Genomic DNA, 22,538 nt, shown 5'->3' with positions numbered 1-22,538 from the left:
ATTAAAAGCCCTAATTTCTTAGATCTTCTTTATTTTGTTATGTGTGTTAGCATGACTACTTGATTTTTGTTAAGTTTCTGTGGTTACCATGCTTCAAGTGGGTTTTCTACTGAGTCTTTAGCCTACTTGTATCACCTTTGTGTGTGACTACTTAATTCACTTGATTCTGTGAACTAGTTGTGTATGATCCTATCCTAAGGGGTTTGAACTTTGTTGACTACTCCAATCTCTTTTTCAAACAACCTTTGTTGCTTTACTCAATAACTTTTGTTAAGTACAGCCTTACTAAAATCTTTTTCAACTTGTGTCCTTCACTTTCACTTTACTCTTAGTCAATAAGTTCTGCCCCCTCTAGTATGTGTACTGCCTTGGGATCCTTTTGAGAACCTTCTAAACTCTTGCATACTGAGGCTAGCCTTTCCACACTACACTTGTTCAATTCTTTGACTACTAAGTCTAGGTGTAAGCACTGCCCGGGATCCTTGAGATCCTTAGGGAACTTTGATGCACCTAGACTCTGATTTTGTCTATGGAACTAAGGCTTATGAGACCATTGGAGGCTTTGGAAAAGATATTTGGGGTATTTAATAAAAAGGTGGGTAGATGCATACTTTCTGGGATAATACGGGTAGAAATCCTGCTCTTAGGACATTATTTTTAAAGTCTGATTGCTTGCCTAAATAGAAAACATGCTCGTAGGTTTGCTCTTTAATCCAATTGCTTGCCTAAATAGAAACTATGCTCATAGGTTTGCTCTTTAATCTGATTGCTTTGTCCAAATAGAAAACATGCTCATAGGTTTTACTCTTTAATCTGTTTGCTTTGCCTAATAGAAATCATGTCCATATGATTTCACTTTTTAATTTGTTTGCATCAAGTAGAAACCATGTCTATAAGGTTTGCATTCTGACATGTTAGAAACCATGTTTTTAGGTTCCAAACAATCATGTCTTAAATCAGTTCAATAATAGATGTCATGCCTATAGGACTCAATTCAGATTTAGGTATAATGTGTATTTTTGTATGTTGATGCAAACCGATTAAAATCAGTAATCCACCTAAATACAGGCACCAGTATTCTACATATAGGCAAGCCTTAGGGTGTTTTCAATTGTATTTCTCTGAAACTGTCTATGTCGCTTAACGTTTCTAATTCTAACAGTCTTTTAAAAAGAGTCCCTAAGCAACTACAAGGGTATAATTTCTGAGTCTAAAAAATGTTTTGTCTATTTCTACATATTCACTTAGATATCCTGCTTTAGGACATTGTCTAATAAAGACCTTAACTGTGTTTGAATCGTGCTGCTTGCGTGTTTGTTTGAAGAGAAAAATCTGAGCCTCTTAATTGCTCCCATTATGTGAAAGTCATAAATTTTTTTACTGTCGCCTTAGAATTTTTGCCTTTCTAAACCTTAGGGGTACGTCTAGTACTACCTATAGGTAGAGGTCCTAACTCCCTCCAGAACCATTAAGAAGGGACGGGTAGCAGCACGTAATAGGAACCATTGACCAATCACTCGCTTTGCATAACCAATAAGGGGATGGGAAGGGTAGACATGGGATATGATGACTAAGCGTTAATATTACGTGTAGCCCCTCATTGAGAAGTATTTACCGGACATTGTGTGGGATGATCCTATAGGATAACCAACCTAGGACCCCTCTTTACCCAAATTCTCTCTTTATTTAAACCTTTATTTTACAACTTGTCCAAACCTTTATCTTGTTACTTGAGTTATCTAACATGTTTTACTTGCAATTTATTTGATTCAACTATTTATATGGACTAATTTGTGAATATAAGTCCGGACGGGACCCACAGTTGTGGACCAAGAGGGGTGCCTAACACCTTCCCCTCAAGGTTACTTCGAGCCCTTATCCTAATCTCTGGTAATGCAAACCAACCTAAGAGTTAAACGCTCTAGGTGCCCTAATGCACCATAATCCGTTAGGTGGCGACTCTTCAAATATCCAATTCCCAAAAGGAAGTGAGTCATTACACCCCGTGAATGTCGAAACCCGAACCTCTTCCCCTGTCAAAAAGCGAAGGGAAAAAGGGGGCGCGACATGCATTAGGTGTTTCATGTTTCTATGTTCCGAAAGTATATTGGCAATCCGTCTCATGTTTTAGATTTCAGCACAGTTCAGTTAGACGTTCATTTGACTTATGAAGTGGAGCCAGTGGCTATTTTGGAGCGGTAGGTCCGAAAGTTAAGATCAAAGGATATAGCTTTAGTGAAAGTGCAGTGGAGAGGTCAGACCATGAAGGAGGCTACCTGGGAGACCAAGCGGAAGATGCGGAGCAGATATCCTTATCTATTTGAGGCTTCAGGTATGTTTCTTGACTCATTCGAGGACGAACGTTTATTTAAGAGGGGGAGGATGTAATGATCCGGCCGGTCATTTCATGAGTTACCGCTCTATTTTCCCTATTTCTGCTTCTTTATATCTTGTTCAGTTATATTATATGGTATCGGGTTGGTTGGTTCAGGTTCAGAGTGATTTTGTAGAGGAATAAGACACTTAGTTAAGTTAGATAAAGTCAACTAGATGTGGTTTTATTGGTAGAAGGTCTTGGATGTGAATTTTGACGGTTCGGATAGCTTCGTTAGGTGATTTGGGACTTAGCGGCATGATCGTAATGTACTTTGGAGGTCTGTCGTAGATTTAGGCTTGAATTAACAAAACTGGAATTTTGGCATTTTCCATTCGGTAGTGGAAATTTTGATATCAGGGTCGAAATGGAATTCCGGAAATTGGGGTAGGTCTGCCATGTCATTTGTGGCGTGTGTGCAAAATTTTAGGTCATTCGGATGAGGTTTGATAGGTTTCTGGATCGGTTGCGGAATTCGGAAGTTTTAGATTCCTTAGGCTTGAATCCGAGGGTGATTTGGTGTTTTGATATTGTGTTGAGTGTTTTGAAGGTTGGAATAAGTTTGAATAATGATATGTGACTTGTTCGTATTTTTGGATGAGGTCCCGCGGACCTTAGGATGATTTCGGATGGTTATCGGAAAGTTTGGAAATTGGAGAATACATCTGAAGTTGTTGGTTCTATCATTACCGCACCTGCGGTTAGGGGACCGCAGGTGCTATGATCATAGGAGCGATGAAGCAGCCGCAGATGCGGCCACAAGTGAGATGGCCAGGAGCCGCAGGTGCGGAAGAAGGAACGCACATGCGTGACCGTAGGTATGGGTAGGGAGTCGCAGATGCAGTTAAGGGGAACTAAGTGAAAACCGCAGAAGCGGTTGGATGGAGCGCAGAAGCGATCCCGCAGGTGTGGGAAATGGAGCGCAGAAGCGGTTCTGCAGGTGTAGGAAATGGACCGCAGATGCGAAAATCGCTGGGCAGAAGCTATATAAACCTCACTTTGCCAATTTTAGTCTTTTATCCTCCATTTCTGGCCGAGTTGGAGCATGGGGATTTCGATTTCAATTTCAAAGAGAAATTTAAGTGTTTTCAGTGAGGTAAGCTATTTGGACCTTGTATCTTATGTTTGTTGCAATTATTCCATGGTATAATCATGAAATTAATGGAGAAATTAGAGAAGAATTTGGGAGATTAGGGCTTGAAATTGGTGAGTTTTCATTGGGGATTTGAGGGGCCATTTGAGGTCCGATTTTGATGTTCTTGGCATGTATAGACTCGTGGGAGGATAAGGATTATAGTGATATAATTTTTATCGAATTCCGAGATGTGGGCTTGAGGGTCGGGCTTGGCCAATTTCGGGATTTTTGAGTTAATTTGATACTTTTTGTATGGGTTTCATTCCTTTAGCGTATATTGATGATAATACTAATTTTGGTTAGATTTTGGGAATTTGGAGGCCAAATCGAGAGGCAAGGGCGTCGCGGGATAGAGTTTGGCTTGGTTTGAGGTAAGTAACGCTTCCAAACTTGATTCTGAGGGTTCGAAACCCCGAACTATGTGTTCTATGATTACAATTGAGGTGATGCAAATGCCAAGTGATGGGCGTGTGGGCGTGCACCATGAGAATTGTGGCCTGGATCACTCTGTGGCACTGCTTAGTAACTCTTTCTTGTTGATATCCATGTTTTTATTATGTGATTAAGTTAGTGAGCTGTAAATCATGTTAATTATCATGATAAGGCTTCACGCCGATACTGTTGAGACCCGAGAGGTCATTTCTTGATGTCACAACATTTGCTTCATTGATATTCTGTACTCAGTCCTGTTCATGCATTTTATATCATGCCTCAGTCTCGATTATTGTTATTTGGTACATCATATCATTGTTCGGGCTAGTATCCTGACATTGTGAGCCATATCTGTGAGACTAGAGAGTGATGACTGAGTGAGGCCGAGATCCTTATTGTGAGTGATAGTTATGGGATAGGGCTGCATGCCGTAGTGGTCATGTTGATGATTATGATAGCACTTGGGTTGTAGGAGCCCCTCTGGAGTCTGTAACACACCCCTAGTGAGCGTAGTTGATGATATTGAGAGATGGATCTTCCCTGGACATGGATCTTGTCTAAAGTATTTATACCTAGAGATGGATCTTCTCCGCAGGGCTGGAATGGCCCTCCTTGGTACTAGATGACTGCAGTCAGTGATATATATATATATATATATATTCCTGGATGGATCTTCCCTGGACCAAATGGCCATATACAGTACCGAGTGGTTGAGCACTTGTGAGTGGAGGTACACGGAACATTGATCATGCTATCTGTGCATTGGTACATAGAGATTTCCTAAACTTTATACTCTGTACTGTTCAGACTGTATTTAGTTACTGTTGAGTTTTTACTTGAACTGCAAGCATGTCTACTTTTTTGTGCAGTTTAGTTGTATTTCCTGTTAAGGTTTGGTTCGTCACTACCTATCAATCCATAGTTTGGACTTGTTACTTACTGAGTCGGTGTACTCACGTTACCCAATGCACCTTGTGTGCAGATCCAGGTATCCCGGGCCACAGTAGCAGTTGCTGATCATTTCAATTGTGGACTTTCCTTGGAGATAGCGAGGTAGCTTCCTAGCGACCGCAATTCCACGTTTCTCCTTCTCTATCTTCCTATTAGTACTTTATTATTATTTCCAGACTGTTTGGTCTTGTCTTATTTCGGAACTATTGTAGCGTTGTTCATGACTTAGTGACACCCGAGGTCGGGCTTGTATTTTCCGCTTGGTTTTAATTTTTACCTTATATATTTTATCGAATTTCTATTAAAAACATGGTTTTACTTAAGTTTTAAATGAAATGTGGAGTATTTGGAAACTAGCTGGTTAGCATAGTTTCACGATTGGTGCCATCACGACCGGGTCGATTTTGGGTTCGTGACACCTTGATTCGTCCAATGGCTAACACAATACCTGAAGCATCGATGCTGAAGTTGTATTCCAATAACCATGGTGATTCCTTAGGCTCGATTTGTTTATCATATCCATTCTTACTCATGATCCCTCGAGAATTTTGACCTCGATCATTCCTCCGATCATTTCGAACGGGATTACGTCTCGGTCCATTATTCCTTCGATATGTGCTATATGGTTGGTATCGATCTTTGTTTAATCGGGGCTCTCTATCGATGTCCCTTTGAATCCTACCTTCAGACCTGTTTGGGTAAACGGAACCGGATGGATCTCCCAACTGATCATCCTCGACTCTGATCTTTTATTGGTATCGATTATGCACATCGGCCCAGGTTACTACCGGATATTCAATCAAATTTTTCTTTAGTTGACGTGATGATATCGAACTTCCCTCGTTCAAAGCCTGAGTAAAGGCTTGAATGGCCCAATCATCTGACTTCCTGGTCACGACCTTTATCACTCCGGCATGTGCCTTTACTAATGAATCGACAATCATGGCGAAAGAATCGATGGAATTGGGCGGCAAATTGTGGTACCATATCATTTTCCCCTTTGATAAAGTTTCTCCAAAAAATTTCAACAAAACGGATTCAATTCCATCATCTTCTAAGTTATTTCCCATTATTCTGCATATGTACGAAGTGATATGTTCATTAGGACCGGTGGTCCCGTTGTACTTGGAGATGTCTGGCATACGGAACTTCTTAGGAATGGGCTTCATAGCTGCACTTTGAGGAAAAGGCTTCTGCACGAACTTCTTTGAATCCAAACCCTTTAGGATCGGGGGTGCCCCTGGTGTTTGGTCAACTCGTGAGTCGTACGTTTCTACCTTTTTGTTATTAGCCTCAATTTTCTTTTCACCTGATTTTATCCGTTTAGTGAGCTCCTCGAGCATTTTCATGATGGCGGGATTAGTTCCCGATCTATTATCATTCAATTTTTCCTGCACAAGTTCGACCCTATGAACAACTTCCTATGATGTATCAAGTTAAATTCTGCTTGGGGCTCGATTCTGATTTTGGAGTTGCGCTATCGCGGTCTGCTGAGTTTGTAGCATGTGAAATATCATCCAAAGGCTAATTACGCTTTCTTTACCATTTTGTGTGTTTCGATCGGTTGCTCGGGCGTCTCTACGGATGCTATTTTCAGGGTTGGCGCCTAAATCTCCATGAATTGCGACATGAGAATTAACATCAACCGGATCCATGGCATGTGGTATGTCAGGATTTATTAGAGGTACTTCGTTTCCCAGGGTGACTACGTGCTCGTTTTCGCCATGAAGACCAAGGCCGGTGTCAGTGTGAGTGGGTACTACTTGAGAGTTTGAAATGTTGATTCCTGAAATCAAAAATACTCACAAGAACAAGCATAAAAGCAGTGTGTGTTATGAAGGTTAATATTAAGCAATCACTATTATCCTTAACCCTACGGTGGGCACCAAACTATTTACCCTAAAAATAGAGTAACAATTAATCTTGTATTGTGGTTTTAAGGATACATCATTTCACGTAATACCAATTGATTAATTTAAAGATAAGTGATGAATTGACAAGAATATAAAACAAACCTATATTTGGATAGTGTCCTCGAGTTGATAAACCCTCGAGAGTAGTAAAGTAAGAATAGATAAAGAATAATAAACTGATGAACAATGAAGAAATATTATATTGCTTTTTATCTATATGAATGTAAGATGTCTACAAATGATGGAGACCCCTCTTTATATAACAGAGGAATCCTAGTTATGGTACAATTCTAATTACGGAAGTAAATCCCATGATTGGTACAAATAACCGCCCTTGATTTGATCTGTTCCGGGATTTTCATGACCTCCGACCGCTTATGGATATTTTGCCTTTCCGTCATTGCGTTCCGCCCAAAGCTGATCATATTCGGTCTTGATCTTCGGGGACCTTGTTCTCGATGGGTAACTCGATCTCCGAACTCGGTACCTTATCTTCGTGCTCAGGACTGATCCACTACGACGCTGACCTTTGATGCAGTTATCTGATCTCGAAATAATGACGTGAATTTAATAACCCAACAGAGGTGAACCCTTCATAATATTTTAAACTATTTTTATGTGGAAATTATATTTCAAATAAAAAAATATTGTATTTTTTTTAGCAAACATGAAATATATATATATTAATAACTAAAGAGCATTTAGTACATGTTTGTCATAAGATGTGTCACAAAGGACACATTGTTTCCCTAAGATTGCCAACAGTTGTCAAGCTTCAAAACATAATAGTTTTTCATGAGTAGTAAGTTCAAGTCTTTTCCTATCCACAAAATTTATTACATCACTTGGAGGTCTAACAAAAACTTTTTTACTGTTCCCCTGATCATACTTCTTCCAGCTGCTCCAGAAACTTGACTATCCATATTTAGACACCTTTTTGCTAGTTGATGAGCAGTCATATTCCCCTGCCGGAAGGTGTGCTGGAGTATAACCTTCTACTAGTGCATTAACCACCTGCAATCATTAACAACCTTATTAAATAAATTGTTACCTTCATGTATTGCCTGGATTACCTTTGTGCAATTCGTCTCTATTTCAAGTGGGAATAGTTTCCACTTCGTTGCTATTCTGACACCTTCTCTTAGGGCTTTTAATTCTGCTGCTAGTGAACCATTTACATGAGTTGATTTTGTAAAACCAACCACCCAATTACCATTGGCATTTCTGAAAACATCACCTAAGCTACAATTTTGGTTATAGTTATTGAAATTGGCATCAACGTTTAGTTTAAACCAACCCCTTGGAGGTTTATGCCAATTGATTTTAATGAATAATTTTGGAGGGTTTATAGAGAATTTTTCCGTGAGGAATTTGAATTCTATCGCCCTCTGCATTATAAGAGAATCATTGATCGGGTTGGTAGTGTTATTATGGTTATTACTATTTCTATTTATCCAAATATGCCAAATGATAAAGGAAAAGTAAGAGTTCTAGTTTGAGTAAGCGTTATTAGGAGGATAGTTAAGGTCTCTTACTTGGATAAGCCAGTGGTTACCATTTAGGCTATTGTGAATTTTCCATCAAAGGCAAGCCCAGAATTTGTTGACGGCTTTGCATTCTAGGAAAATATGCTTTATGGATTCTTTATTAAGACATTTACAGATGGGATAGAAAGGGTCAATGTTTAGTCCAATCTGTGAAAGGTATTTCCTACAGGGGATTCGATCATGTAGGCATTGCCATAAAAAATATTTTATTTTATTGGGGCAGTCTAGTTTCCAAATCTAGTCAAATTCTAAGTCAGTATTTTTTGGTGTTTCTAGAAGAGTATAACAAGACTTAGTAGTGAACACACCTTTATTTGTGAGAGACCAAATCGGTAAATCATTAGAGGGGCCTTTGAGACGAATTTTTATCTTAGTGATATTTGCTAATAGTCCCGGAGGAAGAGGAAAGGATAGGCCATCTAAATTCCAATTGCAATCATCAAAGATATCTCTAATTTTTGTTATGGTATCCCTAGTGGAGGGAGGGCCTATCACACTTTTTCTTAGGTTATAAAATTTGGGGATCTAATTTGTTTCCCATATGTTAAGATTGGAGTGAAGGTGGGGGGACCATATAATACCCTTAGAGCAAATTTTCCAACTTTTAAAAATGAAGGAACACCTATTCATTATGGTACTAGTACAATAGTATGAAATGATAAGCTTTGCCTAAGGGATTGTGGCATTTGTAAGAAGTCTCCAACTTAGGCTAGCTAGAGTGCATAGATTTTTATTTAGAGCATTATGGATACCTAAGCTACCATTAGGTTTAGGTTGGAAAAAGGTAAACAAGTTGACTAGATGAATTTTCCCTTTTTTTGTTGAGCTACCCCATATAAAGTTTCTTTGGACTTTATCAATTTCTTTTAGGATTTGCTTGGGAAGAAGGGTATATTGCATGTAGTGGTTGGGAATGAAATTTAGGCACGATATTACAAGGGTTGTTCTTCCTGCCAGATTAAAGAATTTCATTTTCCATGAGGCAAGTTTGGTTCTCATCTTGTCGATTAGGAATTGATAGTCCCTAGGCTTTGGGTTATAGTTTAAGATAGGAAAACCTAGGTAGGTGCCAAAATTTGTGACGACCCAAAGGGGTCATCACCTGTTGCTAATTGAATCCAGTATCTCCGAGGCCTTGAAAACCTCATTTAGGGTTGCCTCGATTTGCGTGCGAAGTCCGGGCGCGTAGCCGGAAAGCTTAAATAAAATTCTGTGAAAAAAATGCTAAATTTTGGTGTTAAAATGAATAAGTTTGACTTTAGTCAACATTTTGGACGAACGGACCCGGACCTATAATTTGACGGTCCCGGAGGGTCCGTAGGAAAATATGGGACTTGGGCGTATGCCCGGAATCGGATTCCGAGGTCCCAAGCCCGAGAAATGAATTTTTGGAGTGAAATTGTTTTCTTGAAATAATTAAGGAAATTGGAAATGAAATTTGGTTAGAAGACTATGGTATTGGGCCCGTATTTTGGTTCTGGCGCCTGGTACAAGTCTTATATATGTTTTGAATCACTACTGTAAAGTTTGGTTAAAAACGGACGTCGTTTGACGTGAACCGGACCCAAATTAGGAAATTGTTGTTGAAAGGGCAAATCTGAGAAGTTTCATTGATCTTGAGGCTTAATTCGATGTTCATGATGTTATATTGATGATTTGACCACACGAATATGTTTGTAGAGTGTTTTTGAGGTAGTGTACATACTTGGGTTAGAGCTTCGAGGGCTCGGGTGAGTTCCGAGTAGGTTCCGGGATGCTGTAAACTTAAAAGACCAGATGTTGCAGGTTCAGGAAAATATTGCAGGCCTCTGAACCCTTTAGCGCGGCCCGCGAGTAATCACGTGCGGCCGCGGAGGGGCCAGCGCAGCCGCGGTTGCCTTTGCACGGTCTGCGGTGGGTGTTATGCGGCCGCAGTCAGCTTTGTGTGATCCGCGTGGGGCAAAGATCTGTAGGCCTTCAGGAGGGGCCAGCGCGGCCGCGGTCGGCTTAGCGTGGTCCGCGGTGGGGGCTTCAGAAAGGGTATAAATACACGTTAATTTCAGTTATTTTTACACTTTTCAAAACCCCAAAACATAAGAGGCGATTTTCTAAATAATGTTTCTTGTCCAAAACGATAGGTAAGTGATTTCTAACTCATTTTCTTCACTCCTTAACATCTTTTAACATGATTTCAACTTAAAATCAAAGCTTTTCATTGGGGGGAAATGGGTGTTTTGGGTAGAACCTAGGTTTTTCTAAAAATTGGGGATTCAGACCTCAATTTGGGTTCCGATTTCAAAACAAATTATACATTTGGATTCGTGGGAGAACGGATAAACGGGTTTTGGTCCGAACCTCGGGTTTCGACCACGTGGTCCCGGGGGTGATTTTGACTTTTTGATTAAAACTTTGGGAAAACTCATCTTCATGCATTGGGGTTGATTCATTTAGCACTTATTGATGTAATAAAGTAACTTGTGACTAGATTCGAGCGGATTGGTGGTGGAATCAAGGGGTAAAGCTATAATTGAGGCTTGAGTGGTGTTCAAAGCTTCGAGGTAAGTGTTTGGTCTAACCTTAGCTTGAGGGATTAGGAGTTGAGTCTTATTTGCTACGTGCTAATTGTCGAGTGCGACGTATAGGCATGGTGACGAGTATCTATACGTTGGTGTCTAGCATGACTGTGAGTCTTCATATTGCGGATATTCTAATTTTGTTGTATCTTCCATGCCTTAATGATGATTTTCTATATATTATAACAAGCATGTGAAAGAAATTTTGATCCCTGCACTTCAAGGAGTGTTGGCTCGAGTTATAATACGAATTGTGAAAGTATACGGGATGATTGAACCCCTATGGAGCGTTGGCTCAGGTGGAAAAGTGAGATGAGAAGTGAAAGTGAAAGAAAGATAAAGAACTATTAAATTGCTCCCTTGCCGGGATGTTTGTTGTTTTGTTGATTATCTCCCTTGCCGGGAAGCTGAGAATATTGACATTGTTCCCTTGCCGGGATTTAAGTGCTTAATTATGTTCCCTTGCCGGGATTTAGCTGCTTAATTGTATTCCCTTGCGGGATTTCTACCATTATTTGTCTACTCCCTTACCCCTTTGTTTGTGATTGTTGTTTGGGTGAGGAAGAGTGTTAAAGCACGAAGGGTGATGCCGTGCATTGTTTGCTATTGTGAGGAAAGAGTGTAAAGCACGAAGGGTGATGTCGTGCCGCACGATGTACCATTCCATGCCGATTTTATTTATTATATAGTGAGGAAAGAGAGTAAAAGCATGAAGGGTGATGCCGTGCATATTTTTATTATATGATTGTTTTGTGAGGACGAGAGCAAAAGAACGAAGGGTGATGTCGTGCATTTGTTGATGTCTGATTCCTTGTTGATATCCGAGCTATGTTGTTTCTTTCATTACTTGTTGTTATTTGATTTACTTCGAGGTTATAGATTCCCTTACCCTATTTGCCTTGTGATTGTTGTTTGGGTGAGGAAGAGCGCAAAGCACGAAGAGTGATGTATGTATTGTTTTGGTGAGAATGAGAGCAAAAGCACGAAGGATGATGCCGTGCAAATTGTTGAATTTTGATTCTTGGTGATATTCTGGATTTGCTGCTTCTTTCTGTTACTGAGGATTTCTATTTGAAACTGTGACCTCCCCACAGCATGTTTCCCCCTCCCACATTGACTGGTTATTTTTGTATCTCTTTCTGCTGTATATATATGTATATGAACTGCAGAGGTTTATTTGGAGTCTGGTCCTAGCCTCGTCACTACTTCGCCGAGGTTAGGCTGGACCCTTACCAGCACATGGGGTCGGTTGTGCTGATACTACACTCTGTGCTCTTTTGCATAGATCCAGGTCTTGGGCAGCAGTAGTAGCGTAGGAGTCAGCCTTCAGTCCAGTGAGACACCGAGGTAGCCTTGCAGGCCCGACGTCTCCTCTATCTTTTATTCCAGTCTGTTATCTCCTGTATTTTGAGATAAACAACTTATATTTTTTTTCTTTCAAACGGTTGTATTTAGTACTCTTAGAAGTTCGTGAGTAATGTGACACCAGTTCTTGGGTAAAGGCATATGTTGATTCTCGCATTATGGTTTCGTATTCTTTAATTTAAGTCTTTCGCATAATCATTTAAATTCTGTTGCTTTCATGTTATCACTGATAATTGTTAAAAGAAGAAATTGTTAATGAAGTAAGCAGTTGAGGATTGGCTTGCCTAGCTCGTATTAGTTGGTGCCATCACGACTCCCGAGGGTGAAAAATCCGGGTCGTGACAAAATTAGTACTCTCTTTAATTCCTAACATAGTGGTAATATCCCTAATGAGAGTATGATTGCAATTTTTGGAGAAGAGTATTTTTGATTTTGTAGTATTGATACGTTGACCTGTTAGGGAACAAAATTGGTCAAGGCCATATTTAATGGCTTGACATGATTTATCATTTGCTCTAGCCATTAGGGTAAGATCGTCTGCAAATAATAAATGTGAGATTTTTGGGCATCTATGCCCTAAGGATATGGGATCCCAATTTTTAGTATTCACTTGGTGCTCTATGTATCTAGTGAGCATTTCCAAGGAGAGAATAAAGATATAGGGAGAAATGGGGTCCCCTTGTCTTATTTCCCTACTTGGCTCAAAATAATTTGTGATGGATCCGTTTACTAAAATTGCTATACTACTAGTTGAGATGCAGTTGAGTAACAATTTCTTCTAGGGTTTGCTTGGGAACAAGTTGTTGCTCAGGCCATCTTACGTGGGGCGATAGATTTCAAACGGGAACCCTGGCCAAGTATTTCAGAGAGTGCTAAAAATCTTGTACGGCAAATGCTGGAACCAGATCCATAGCTTCGACTGACTGCAAAACAAGTACTTGGTACATAATGTTTCATATATGTTTATTAATTCTCTTGGAAAATGCCTTCACTTTCTCAAAGACAGAGCTATTGGATAGCCTAATTTGAAATGGATCAACTCATTTATGTGCTTTGCATTGTGCTGTGAAACATACGTGCATTTTGTATACTAGACCGGTTGACGAGATGACTGACTTGGAGGGTCCAGTTACGACTATTAACCGAGGAAATTGGTAGGTATCTGCATGTGTGACATAAGATCACACCAAATAACGAATCCAACAATGGCATCAACAGGCTAATAACCAATCGGTTGAGGTAGCCCTATATTTCTTCTGTTCAATGATTTTGCCATCTAAACTTGTACCTAAAACTAACAAGCGTCACTCAGATGCTAGAGAGGTGCTGTTTACATTCTCTCCGCATCTTGGGCATAAATTATTGTCTGTAACTTGTCTAGTGCGTAGCGTTATCTTTATGGGAGAAAGCTAAGCAATAGTGCAACCATTGAAGAGACGTGCAAGCTCCATAAAGTGGTGAGAGCTTTTTTGTAATGTCTGAAGATGAAGTAAATTTAGTGCCATTTTAATCTCCTCGTTACAGCCATACCTCAGTGCTAAAAAAATATTGTGTTAAGGTGAAGATGTTGAATCTGTTTGACAAAGGGATTGCCTTGGTGGGATGGTTCGAGCGGGTTCAAGGGATTCCCTTCTTTTTTTACTTTTCCATAGCATTTGTAGCCTCATATTTCTTTATTTTCACCTATGCGTAAACCAAGGGAAGCCACCTAAGCGCTACTATACACCACTTTGACATTCTATCTTAGCAATTCTTTGGGAAAAAACTATGCCGTGTTTTTTCATTTTTTTCCTGTTTAAGAATGGAACTTTTGTGGTAAATATTTAAAAGACCCAAAATACATAAATTATAAGTACAATCTACTTATCTATATTAATATAAGAACATGAATACAATGTCGGTATACAAAAATAATCTTACAATATTAAGCATAATAACTCATAATAAAAGGACATAACCGAAATTCTAGATATTAGCATTATAATCCTATTAGTTTTAGGACATAATACTGCACGTTAGGAATCCTACATGATTACCTTTAGAAATCCTATTAGTATAATTACTTTCGGGCAGTCTAATTCATATAAAATTGAACAAGTAAATATCTTTAGTCATGTAATCTTATTACTTTTAGGATATACTTCGTAAAAATTCTTATCACTAATTTAATTTAAAAACGTATTATAATGTCTTATTACTAATTTAATTTGAGAATGTATTATATTGTCCAACTCCATTTTGAAAAAGGAGAGCATATATTATTATAAAAGCATAAATACAATATTAATATACCAAAATAGCCCTAAAATATACAAAATAACTCATAGGGAAATATATAATTGCAATTACCGATTTTTTGGACTACAATAAATTCGATGCTAATTTTTAATATTTAAGATTTTAAAATTATAAAATTTTATCTATAAAATTCTTATTAAAAATATGTAGGAAGATTTGATAAAATTAATTTCATAGGAATCCCACATATTGGCAATACATTACCACTCCATAATGTCCAATCCAAGAAAAAATAAAAGTAATATGAAATGGACTGCATAAAGAGTTGAAATTGCGAGAAAAAAATCCCATGATAATATAATTTTATATTATATTTGAACTATTTTCCTACTTAAGTAAATTTTTTAATTAATTTTTCATGTAATATTAAAAGATACTCGATTATTAAACAACAACTAAGAAAATATTTAAGAATATAAATGTATGAGAAAGAGAGAAAAATAACGATTGGTAAGAGTCAATACCACTACTGATTCTACATACATAGAGATCTAAAAGTGAAATGTCATATCAATATTTTACTCTTTGACAATAATATTTATGGTGGAAAAAAGTATAATTAAGATTAAATATTCAAAACAAAAGATGAACTAATATAAAGATCTGAATCAACATAGAATAACTTATTTTATGTTAAAACTAAATAATTAATTAAAAAAGAGAATCCAATTCAATTATTTTTTAAATTCATCATATGAGTAAAATATTTATTCAAGTTTAAAAAAAATCTTATGGTACATAAATTTATTCTATAAAAAGAGCGTTAAAACACAAAGTAAAAAAAGGTTATTATATTATTAAGAGTCAAAATGTTATACAAGTGTACGAGGAAGCACAATTAAAGCTAAATCCTAAACAAGAACAAGCTTTCAAGACTATATTATAAAGAGTCGACTATGCTATAATGAGATTATTCTTTGTAGATGCCTCCGGTGGAATCAAAATAACATTTTTATGTCATGTGTTATTTACAAATATCATATCAAGAGGCATGACACTATTAGCAATAGTATCAAGTGATGTACCAACATCGATTTTATTGTGAGGCCCCCAACTTTAGATTTGATATACCTCTTCAAATAACTTAAATAACCATCACAAATATATTAAAGCAGAGCAATTATATGGAAAGCAAAATTAATAATATGGGATGAAGCACTTATGGCTAAGTGTCAAATGATCGAAATAATTGCCCGGAGTTCTAGAGATATATTGGATATTAATGAACTGTTTGGTGGAAATCAATGGTTTGAGAGATAAGTTATGTCAAGTACTACTAGTAGTTCCAAAATCAACAAAAGAAGAGACTATAAAAGCTATCTTGCCAAAGTTATATTTTTGGCTCAAATGAAAAGATTCAACTGACAAGAAATATAAATTTAGAACAGATCCAGTATTCAGTGTCTTCTTACTTCATGTCAGAAACGAAGAAGAGCATCCAATAAAAGAAGATTTGGTTCTTCCTGAACACTTAGTTATCAATTTCAAAGGTAATAGTAGTGCATTTAATAAGAGAAATATTTCTATCATTAGATTAAAACACATTTTGTGCAAATCGCATGATAGAATTAAAAAGATATCTTAGCTCGCAGAAATGAATATGTTGATCAACTAAATAAAATGTTGATTGCAAAATTTTATAGTAAAAATAAAATATTTTTCTGTTTTTTGACTCAGCAGAAAATGATACCAATAATTACTACCAAGAAGAATACTTAAATACATTAATACCAAATGGTATTTTATCATACATGTTTATTGTCAAGTTTATTATTTCTTACGTATGTTAGTACCACCGTACATTTAATAGACTAAGGGGTCGTTTTGTAGAGTGTATAAGAATAATGCTGAATTATGAGGGTATGCCGATATTAGTTATGCTTGCATTAATTATATTGGCGTTAGTTATGCTGACATATTTGTTATCCATTGGTTGGTTTGATGTATTAAAGTATTGCACAACTTCTAAAAGAATTATTTGTTTACAAGAATACCCTCATAACCAGTCCATCACTTTATCTTTTTAAAAGAAACATATATTAAGGAATATTTTTATACGACAAAGGTTTTTTAAAATATTATTTGATTTGTCTACCTATATTGTAGTATAAACTGAATATTTATTTATAAACAAGAAAATATGCTAAGTATTTATTTATTTACTAGGGATATAGTTTTATTTCCCACTTTCTTGGATTATTTCAAACTTGCATTAATATAATAGTATATTTTAATCAAACATAAATTTTGAAGGACTATTTAATCTTTAACTAAGCTAATGTATGCATTAAAACACATTGCATTGTTAATACCATGGTATCTTATGCATTAGTTATGCATAGGATAATACCAAATAGAGTGTATAACTTGCATAACTAATGCATAGGTTCAAAAAGCGTACCAAACAAGGTATTATTAATGCACAAAGCTAATGCATAAATTATTTTATCTAATGCATCCTACCAAACGACCCCTAAGTTAAAATTGATCTTCCATTGTATATAGGTTGATTTAAAAGAAAAATATGTCTGTCGTGCTACTGAAAAACTTAGATACGTCGAATAGCTTATGAAATAGCACACAGATAGTATATAGAAGTTTTGACAATAACGTCATACATGCAAAAATTATGATACTGGTCAATGTGCTTCTAACTTCTAAGTATATTCTTATCCTTGAATTCAACTTTTCGTCTTTCGAAACTAAGGAATACCTGGTTTAATTTGTTTGAAAATAATTTTTAGTATGTTTATGTTTTGCAAATTTAATAAATAACGCACAAGGACAAACATCCTAAATATTATACTATATTTACCATAATATGTTTTCTTGCACGAACAACTATATGTTGCACTTTCAAGAGGGATATCAAGATACAACAAGAGTTTTGGTTAAAGCAGAGCAACCAAAGCATTAGGAGGAAACATACACAAAAAAAATATTGTACACAAAGAAGTGTTTGTTAAGATACCATCATATTAAATACGTTTAAACTATAATACATAATTATCTAACTAACACGGCAAAATTGATCATTTGTATAAGTTTTGATGATGTCCTCATATTTTAAATTCATGTATTATGCTAATGTAATATAATATTTTTTGCCATTTACTGATTGTTGTATTATTATACATAAAATTTCTCTCATTAAACCTTCATATATTTAAATATTTAAATCATCACGTAACATTATTAACGTTCATAGATACTAATTTATTTAAACGTATAGTTGTATTTGGTTTTTATTTTCCTTCAAATATTATTCTATCCAAATTTGGCAGCCTTTTGTAGGAAGTGTTCATATATTTTAAGCTATTTTACTTGCCTCCTCGCTATCGATCTGCTTTGCTTGTTGTTCTTCTTTTCTTTTTTTTTTAATTGTTGACTTCAATTAATAGTATCTTTCATAGTTTGGGAATATTTTTTATATTCAAACTCTAATGCATAAACACCTTTAACGAAATTTCTGGTTATGCCCGAGTTTTGTAATGCATATATATATATAATTAATAAAGTATACAAGGTTGAAAATATTTATTGCTATGGAGAAGAGAACCTATACCCTATGGCATTCACATCCATTGTCATGCTCATAATTTGATGAGGAGTATGGTCAAAGACCCTTTAAAAACGCACAAATCTCCATTCCCCACTGGCGTGGGATTCTAACATAATCATCGTACTGTATTTCTCAAAGTACATTAAGAAAGAAAAGAGGCCAAGAGGGATTTGAATAACTTCTGCGAACAAGTTATGAAGGATAATAAATATAAGTCATCTTAGCATATTCTATACAAACGAGACAACATAACACAAAGGGAAGGATGCGAAGAATTTCGGCTTTGAATCCGACGTGAATCGAACACGCAATCTTTTTATCTGGAGTCAGCCGCGCTACCATTGCGCCACGGATCCTTGTTGTTATTAAATCGCAACAGTTAAATAATTTCCGTAATCAAAGTATGCGTTGGATTAAAATTTCTTACCATAGTGTATTTTGTTAACCTGTAATAGAAGATTGCTTCCCATATTTAAATGTTATACTAGCAGTTGTCATTAATGAAAAAGAACAATTAGCTTAAATAGTTGCTCGCTTAAACGTTTAAACCAAAAGAAATTGATGAATGTATGAAAACAAATATAATTCGTGTATAATATCTGTATTATTGTATATAATCAGTATATTAATCTATGCAAAACAACTAGAAAAAGAAAAACAGTAAATCTAATCGATTATTTATGTAAAAATTTCTTTTTTACGATATAAAAAAATTTAAACTACAAATGCACAGAACTTATAATCCAAATTTATAAGCGGAGAAACTTTTATTTACATCACTGCCCTTGGGTTACTTTTCCTCACAGCTAGGGGTTGCAAACGGGGAAGTCGGGTCGAATATGAGTGAGTCAAAAACGGATCATGTAAAAACGGATCATGTAAAAACGGATAAACTATCCTATCCGACTCATATTTAATACGAATAGAAAATGGGTTAATCGGCAGATAATATGGATAATCATATTATCCATGGCTTTTTGAATATTATCAGTTTTAGGAGAATTCCTAGTTTCCCAAGCATGAAGCACCCCCAATTTGAGTTTTTACATTCCTTGGTTATCACATTTACTAAATGGATAATATGGTTCTTATTCGTATTTGACTCATTTTTAAAATGTTCATTAGCATACCCATTTTTCAATAGATAATATAGACGGATAGTTATTTTGTTTTATCCATTTTGCCGCCACTGCTCACAGCATATATAATCTTGATATATCAGCATTTGCTTTGGTAAACATATAGGTAAGAAACCAGCATGATAGTGATACCACAAAAACCAATGAAATGAAATTTCACCATCAGTTGTCTGAACTTAATGAGCGTTAAGTACATAATATTGTTATATATAAAATAATATATATGTATTATTTATTAATAATATTTATTTTAAAAAAAATGGAAAAAGAATTTTATCTTAAATTTGAATACAATCGTTGCCGTGAAACTAGCTGATGTGTTTTTCTGAGTAACTAACTCTTTGTTAACTGCTAGTTTAAATTTAAATGAAGCACCCATTGGCAAAGGTCATAAACATTGTCTATATAAAGGGTATTCTACGGGATTCTAAATAACTTCTAAGCAATTATATATACAACATCTCTCTGTCTATCATAAGATATGTTTATATACATCAAATCTTCGTTAATTACTTTCTTCCAAATCCTTCATTCTTTTGGGTTGAGTTCTTGTGGTTGGGAAATCAAAGAGTGCAACTTTGATTTCTAGAGTAGGCATTGTATCCTGGGGATAGATTTTTCTTTAACCATTTGCACCGTGTAGCGGAAATTACTATCCTAAAGATAGTTTCCTGGAAACGCCTTGTCTGCTCGTTTCAGATTTCTTATTAGATTATTTTACTTGAGTTTACTCCATTGGTTTATTTTCAATATATTTATATAACAATTTTAGGATAGTAATTATTCTGATTTAATGGACTCTTCTTTGACGGGCAAACAATTCCAAGATGTGGAGAGGCTTGAAAAGTTCAATGGGATGAACTACAAGCGTTGGAGTATGAAGATGATGTATCAATTGACGATTGCGAAAGTCTACTATGTCTTGACTTGTTCATATCCACAAGATGGAAAAGCAGATGGGCAGCTTTCGGACTCACAACAAAAATGACTTGAAGATGATTTTTTGTGCCGCTCAATGATCCTGAATGCAATGAGTAATGCCCTCTTCAATGTGTTTCACAAGTGCTACCCTGCATATGAGTTGTGGGCTGCCATCTCGCGAAGGTATGTAACAGAAGATGCTGGAAATGGATCCTTCTTAATTAACAAGTATATTGATTTTAAGATGGATGATTCCAAACCTGTTATTGATCAAGTAAATAAATTAAATGAAATTGCCTCTCAATGTGCTGATGTGGGTGAGCCAATTACTGAGATTTTTCAAGTTTCTACTATTATTGGTAAACTTCCTCCTTCTTAGAAAGATTATCAGATGAAATTAACGCACAAGACCAAGTCTCTAAATTTGGATCAATTACTTCAGCATAATCAAATTGAGTATGAGGCTAGAAATAGAAATTTGCTTGTTTACAATGGAAAAGATAAAGTGCATAATGTTGAAAATTCGACATCCTCCAAATCTGCTAAAACCAAGATTAACAAGTTTCACAATGGAAACAAGACTTCTGATTATAAAAAAAAGATTTGATTCTAAGAATGTTATTAGTAAGAAGAGCAGAGGACCTTGCTTTGTATGTGGTAAGATGGAACATTTGGCTAGAGTTTGTAAATTTTGCAAAGATAAGAAAGGTAAGAAAGAAGAAGCCAATGTCATGGAGCAAGAAGAAGAAATGGTTGTTGTTCTTACTGAAATTCTTATGATGGATAGCAATGAAGAATGGTGGTTTCTGGAGCAACTTGTCATGTCACTCCATTCAAAAGTGGTTTCAAAACATATGAAGATGTAAAGGATGAGAAAACAGTTTACATGGGCAACTCCACTACTTGTGCTGTTATGGGAATTGGTATTGTGCAACTTCCGCTTTCTTTTGGAAAAGTTCTCACTCTCAAGAATGTTCATCACATTCCTGGAATTAGGAAGAGTCTTGTTTCTATTAAAAAAAACTTGATCATGGATTTAGAGTAGTATTTGATTCCCAGAAAGTTATTTTTTCTAAGAACGGATCATTTGTTGGGAAAGGATATGCTAAAGACAATATGTATGTTTTAAGTATAAATAAAGTTTCAAGTGCTTCTGCTTATATTGTTGATGATGTGAATATTTTTTGGCATTATAGATTAGGTCATATAGGTAGTAATGCAATGAATCGAATGATTTCATACGATTATATTCCTAAATCTTCACACATTTATACTACCAATAACTGTAAATGTTGTGCACAAGCAAAAATCACTAAGTCACCTTTTAGATCAGTTTTTAAAAACAACATCTCTTTTAGAACTTGTGCATACTGATTTATGTGATAATGAAGATCATTTGACTAGAGGGGGTAAAAGATATTTTGTGACTTTTATTGACGATTTTTCAAAATATACATATGTTTATTTGCTTAAAACAAAAGATGAGACTTTTGAAAAATTTTAAATCTTTAAAGAAGAAATAGAAAATAAGACTAATAAGAAAATTAAAAGGATAAGATCCGATATAGGTGGTGAATTTCTTTCTACTCAGTTTATTTCATTTTGTGAACAATATGGAATAGTAAGAGAATTTTCTGTTCCTAACTCTTCTCCACAAAATGGAGTTGCCGAAAGGAAAAATAGGACACTTTTAGAGATGGTTAGTGCAATGCTTCTATATTCTAAGTTGCCTTACAGTTTATGGGTGAAGCTCTATATACTGCATATCATGTACCTAATAGAATTTTCCAAAAAGGACAAGATAAGTCACCTTATGAGTTGCTTACAAATAGAAAATCAAATATCAGTTATTTTAAAGTTTGGGGATGTATTGCATATCCATTAGATGCAACACTAAAAAGACCCAAGTTAGGTAGCAAGGCAATTAAATCTATTTTCTTGGGCTACTCCATGCATAGTAAGGCATCTAGATTTTTAAATTTGCATACTAATAGTGTGTTTGAATGTGTTCATGCTATTTATTTTGAGCATTTAACTATTAAAGATACTGATGTATTAGAACTAGAGAAAGATTTGTCAAATGAAGTAGAAACAAATGTTCAAACAAGAGATGATGTAGCTTCTACTTCTTTGCCCGTGCCTGTAAGGTAGTCTTCTTCTGGCACACATGCAAATACAATTAGTCCTGAATCTACCGAGGTAAGGAGAAGTAAGAGACGTCGGATAGAAAAAGATCTAGGTCCTGGAATGTTTACATATTCAATAGAATAGGATCCTAGAACCTATCAAGAAGCTATGTCACTACCTGATGCTAATCTTTGGAAAGAGGCTATGGATGATGAAATTAAA

At 35.9% G+C, this 22,538-nt stretch overlaps 1 protein-coding gene across 1 annotated transcript; it reads right to left on the bottom strand.

The window, feature by feature from the left end:
• Positions 1-7,720: 7,720 nt before the first annotated feature.
• On the bottom strand, positions 7,721-8,199 carry LOC142164226 (uncharacterized). Its single transcript, XM_075221717.1, has 2 exons — positions 7,879-8,199; positions 7,721-7,819 (listed from the first exon to the last, which is right to left on the bottom strand). The coding sequence occupies exons 1-2, from the start codon at positions 8,197-8,199 to the stop codon at positions 7,721-7,723; spliced, it is 420 nt and encodes a 139-aa protein (XP_075077818.1).
• Between the last annotated feature and the right edge of the window lie 14,339 nt (positions 8,200-22,538).

The sequence above is a fragment of the Nicotiana tabacum genome, chromosome 1 (genome assembly GCF_000715075.1).
Source record: "Nicotiana tabacum cultivar K326 chromosome 1, ASM71507v2, whole genome shotgun sequence".
In the NCBI taxonomy this organism is placed as follows: domain Eukaryota; kingdom Viridiplantae; phylum Streptophyta; class Magnoliopsida; order Solanales; family Solanaceae; genus Nicotiana; species Nicotiana tabacum.
This window is presented reverse-complemented; position numbering and strand designations above follow the sequence as displayed.

Bases quoted from the DNA above. Each gene is read 5' to 3' on its own strand.
- LOC142164226 (XM_075221717.1), bottom strand. From the start codon at position 8,199: ATGCAGAGGGCGATAGAATTCAAATTCCTCACGGAAAAATTCTCTATA. The intron at 7,820-7,878 runs GTAATCCAGGCA...TAATGATTGCAG, and splicing joins TAGAGACGAATTGCACAAAG to GTGGTTAATGCACTAGTAGA.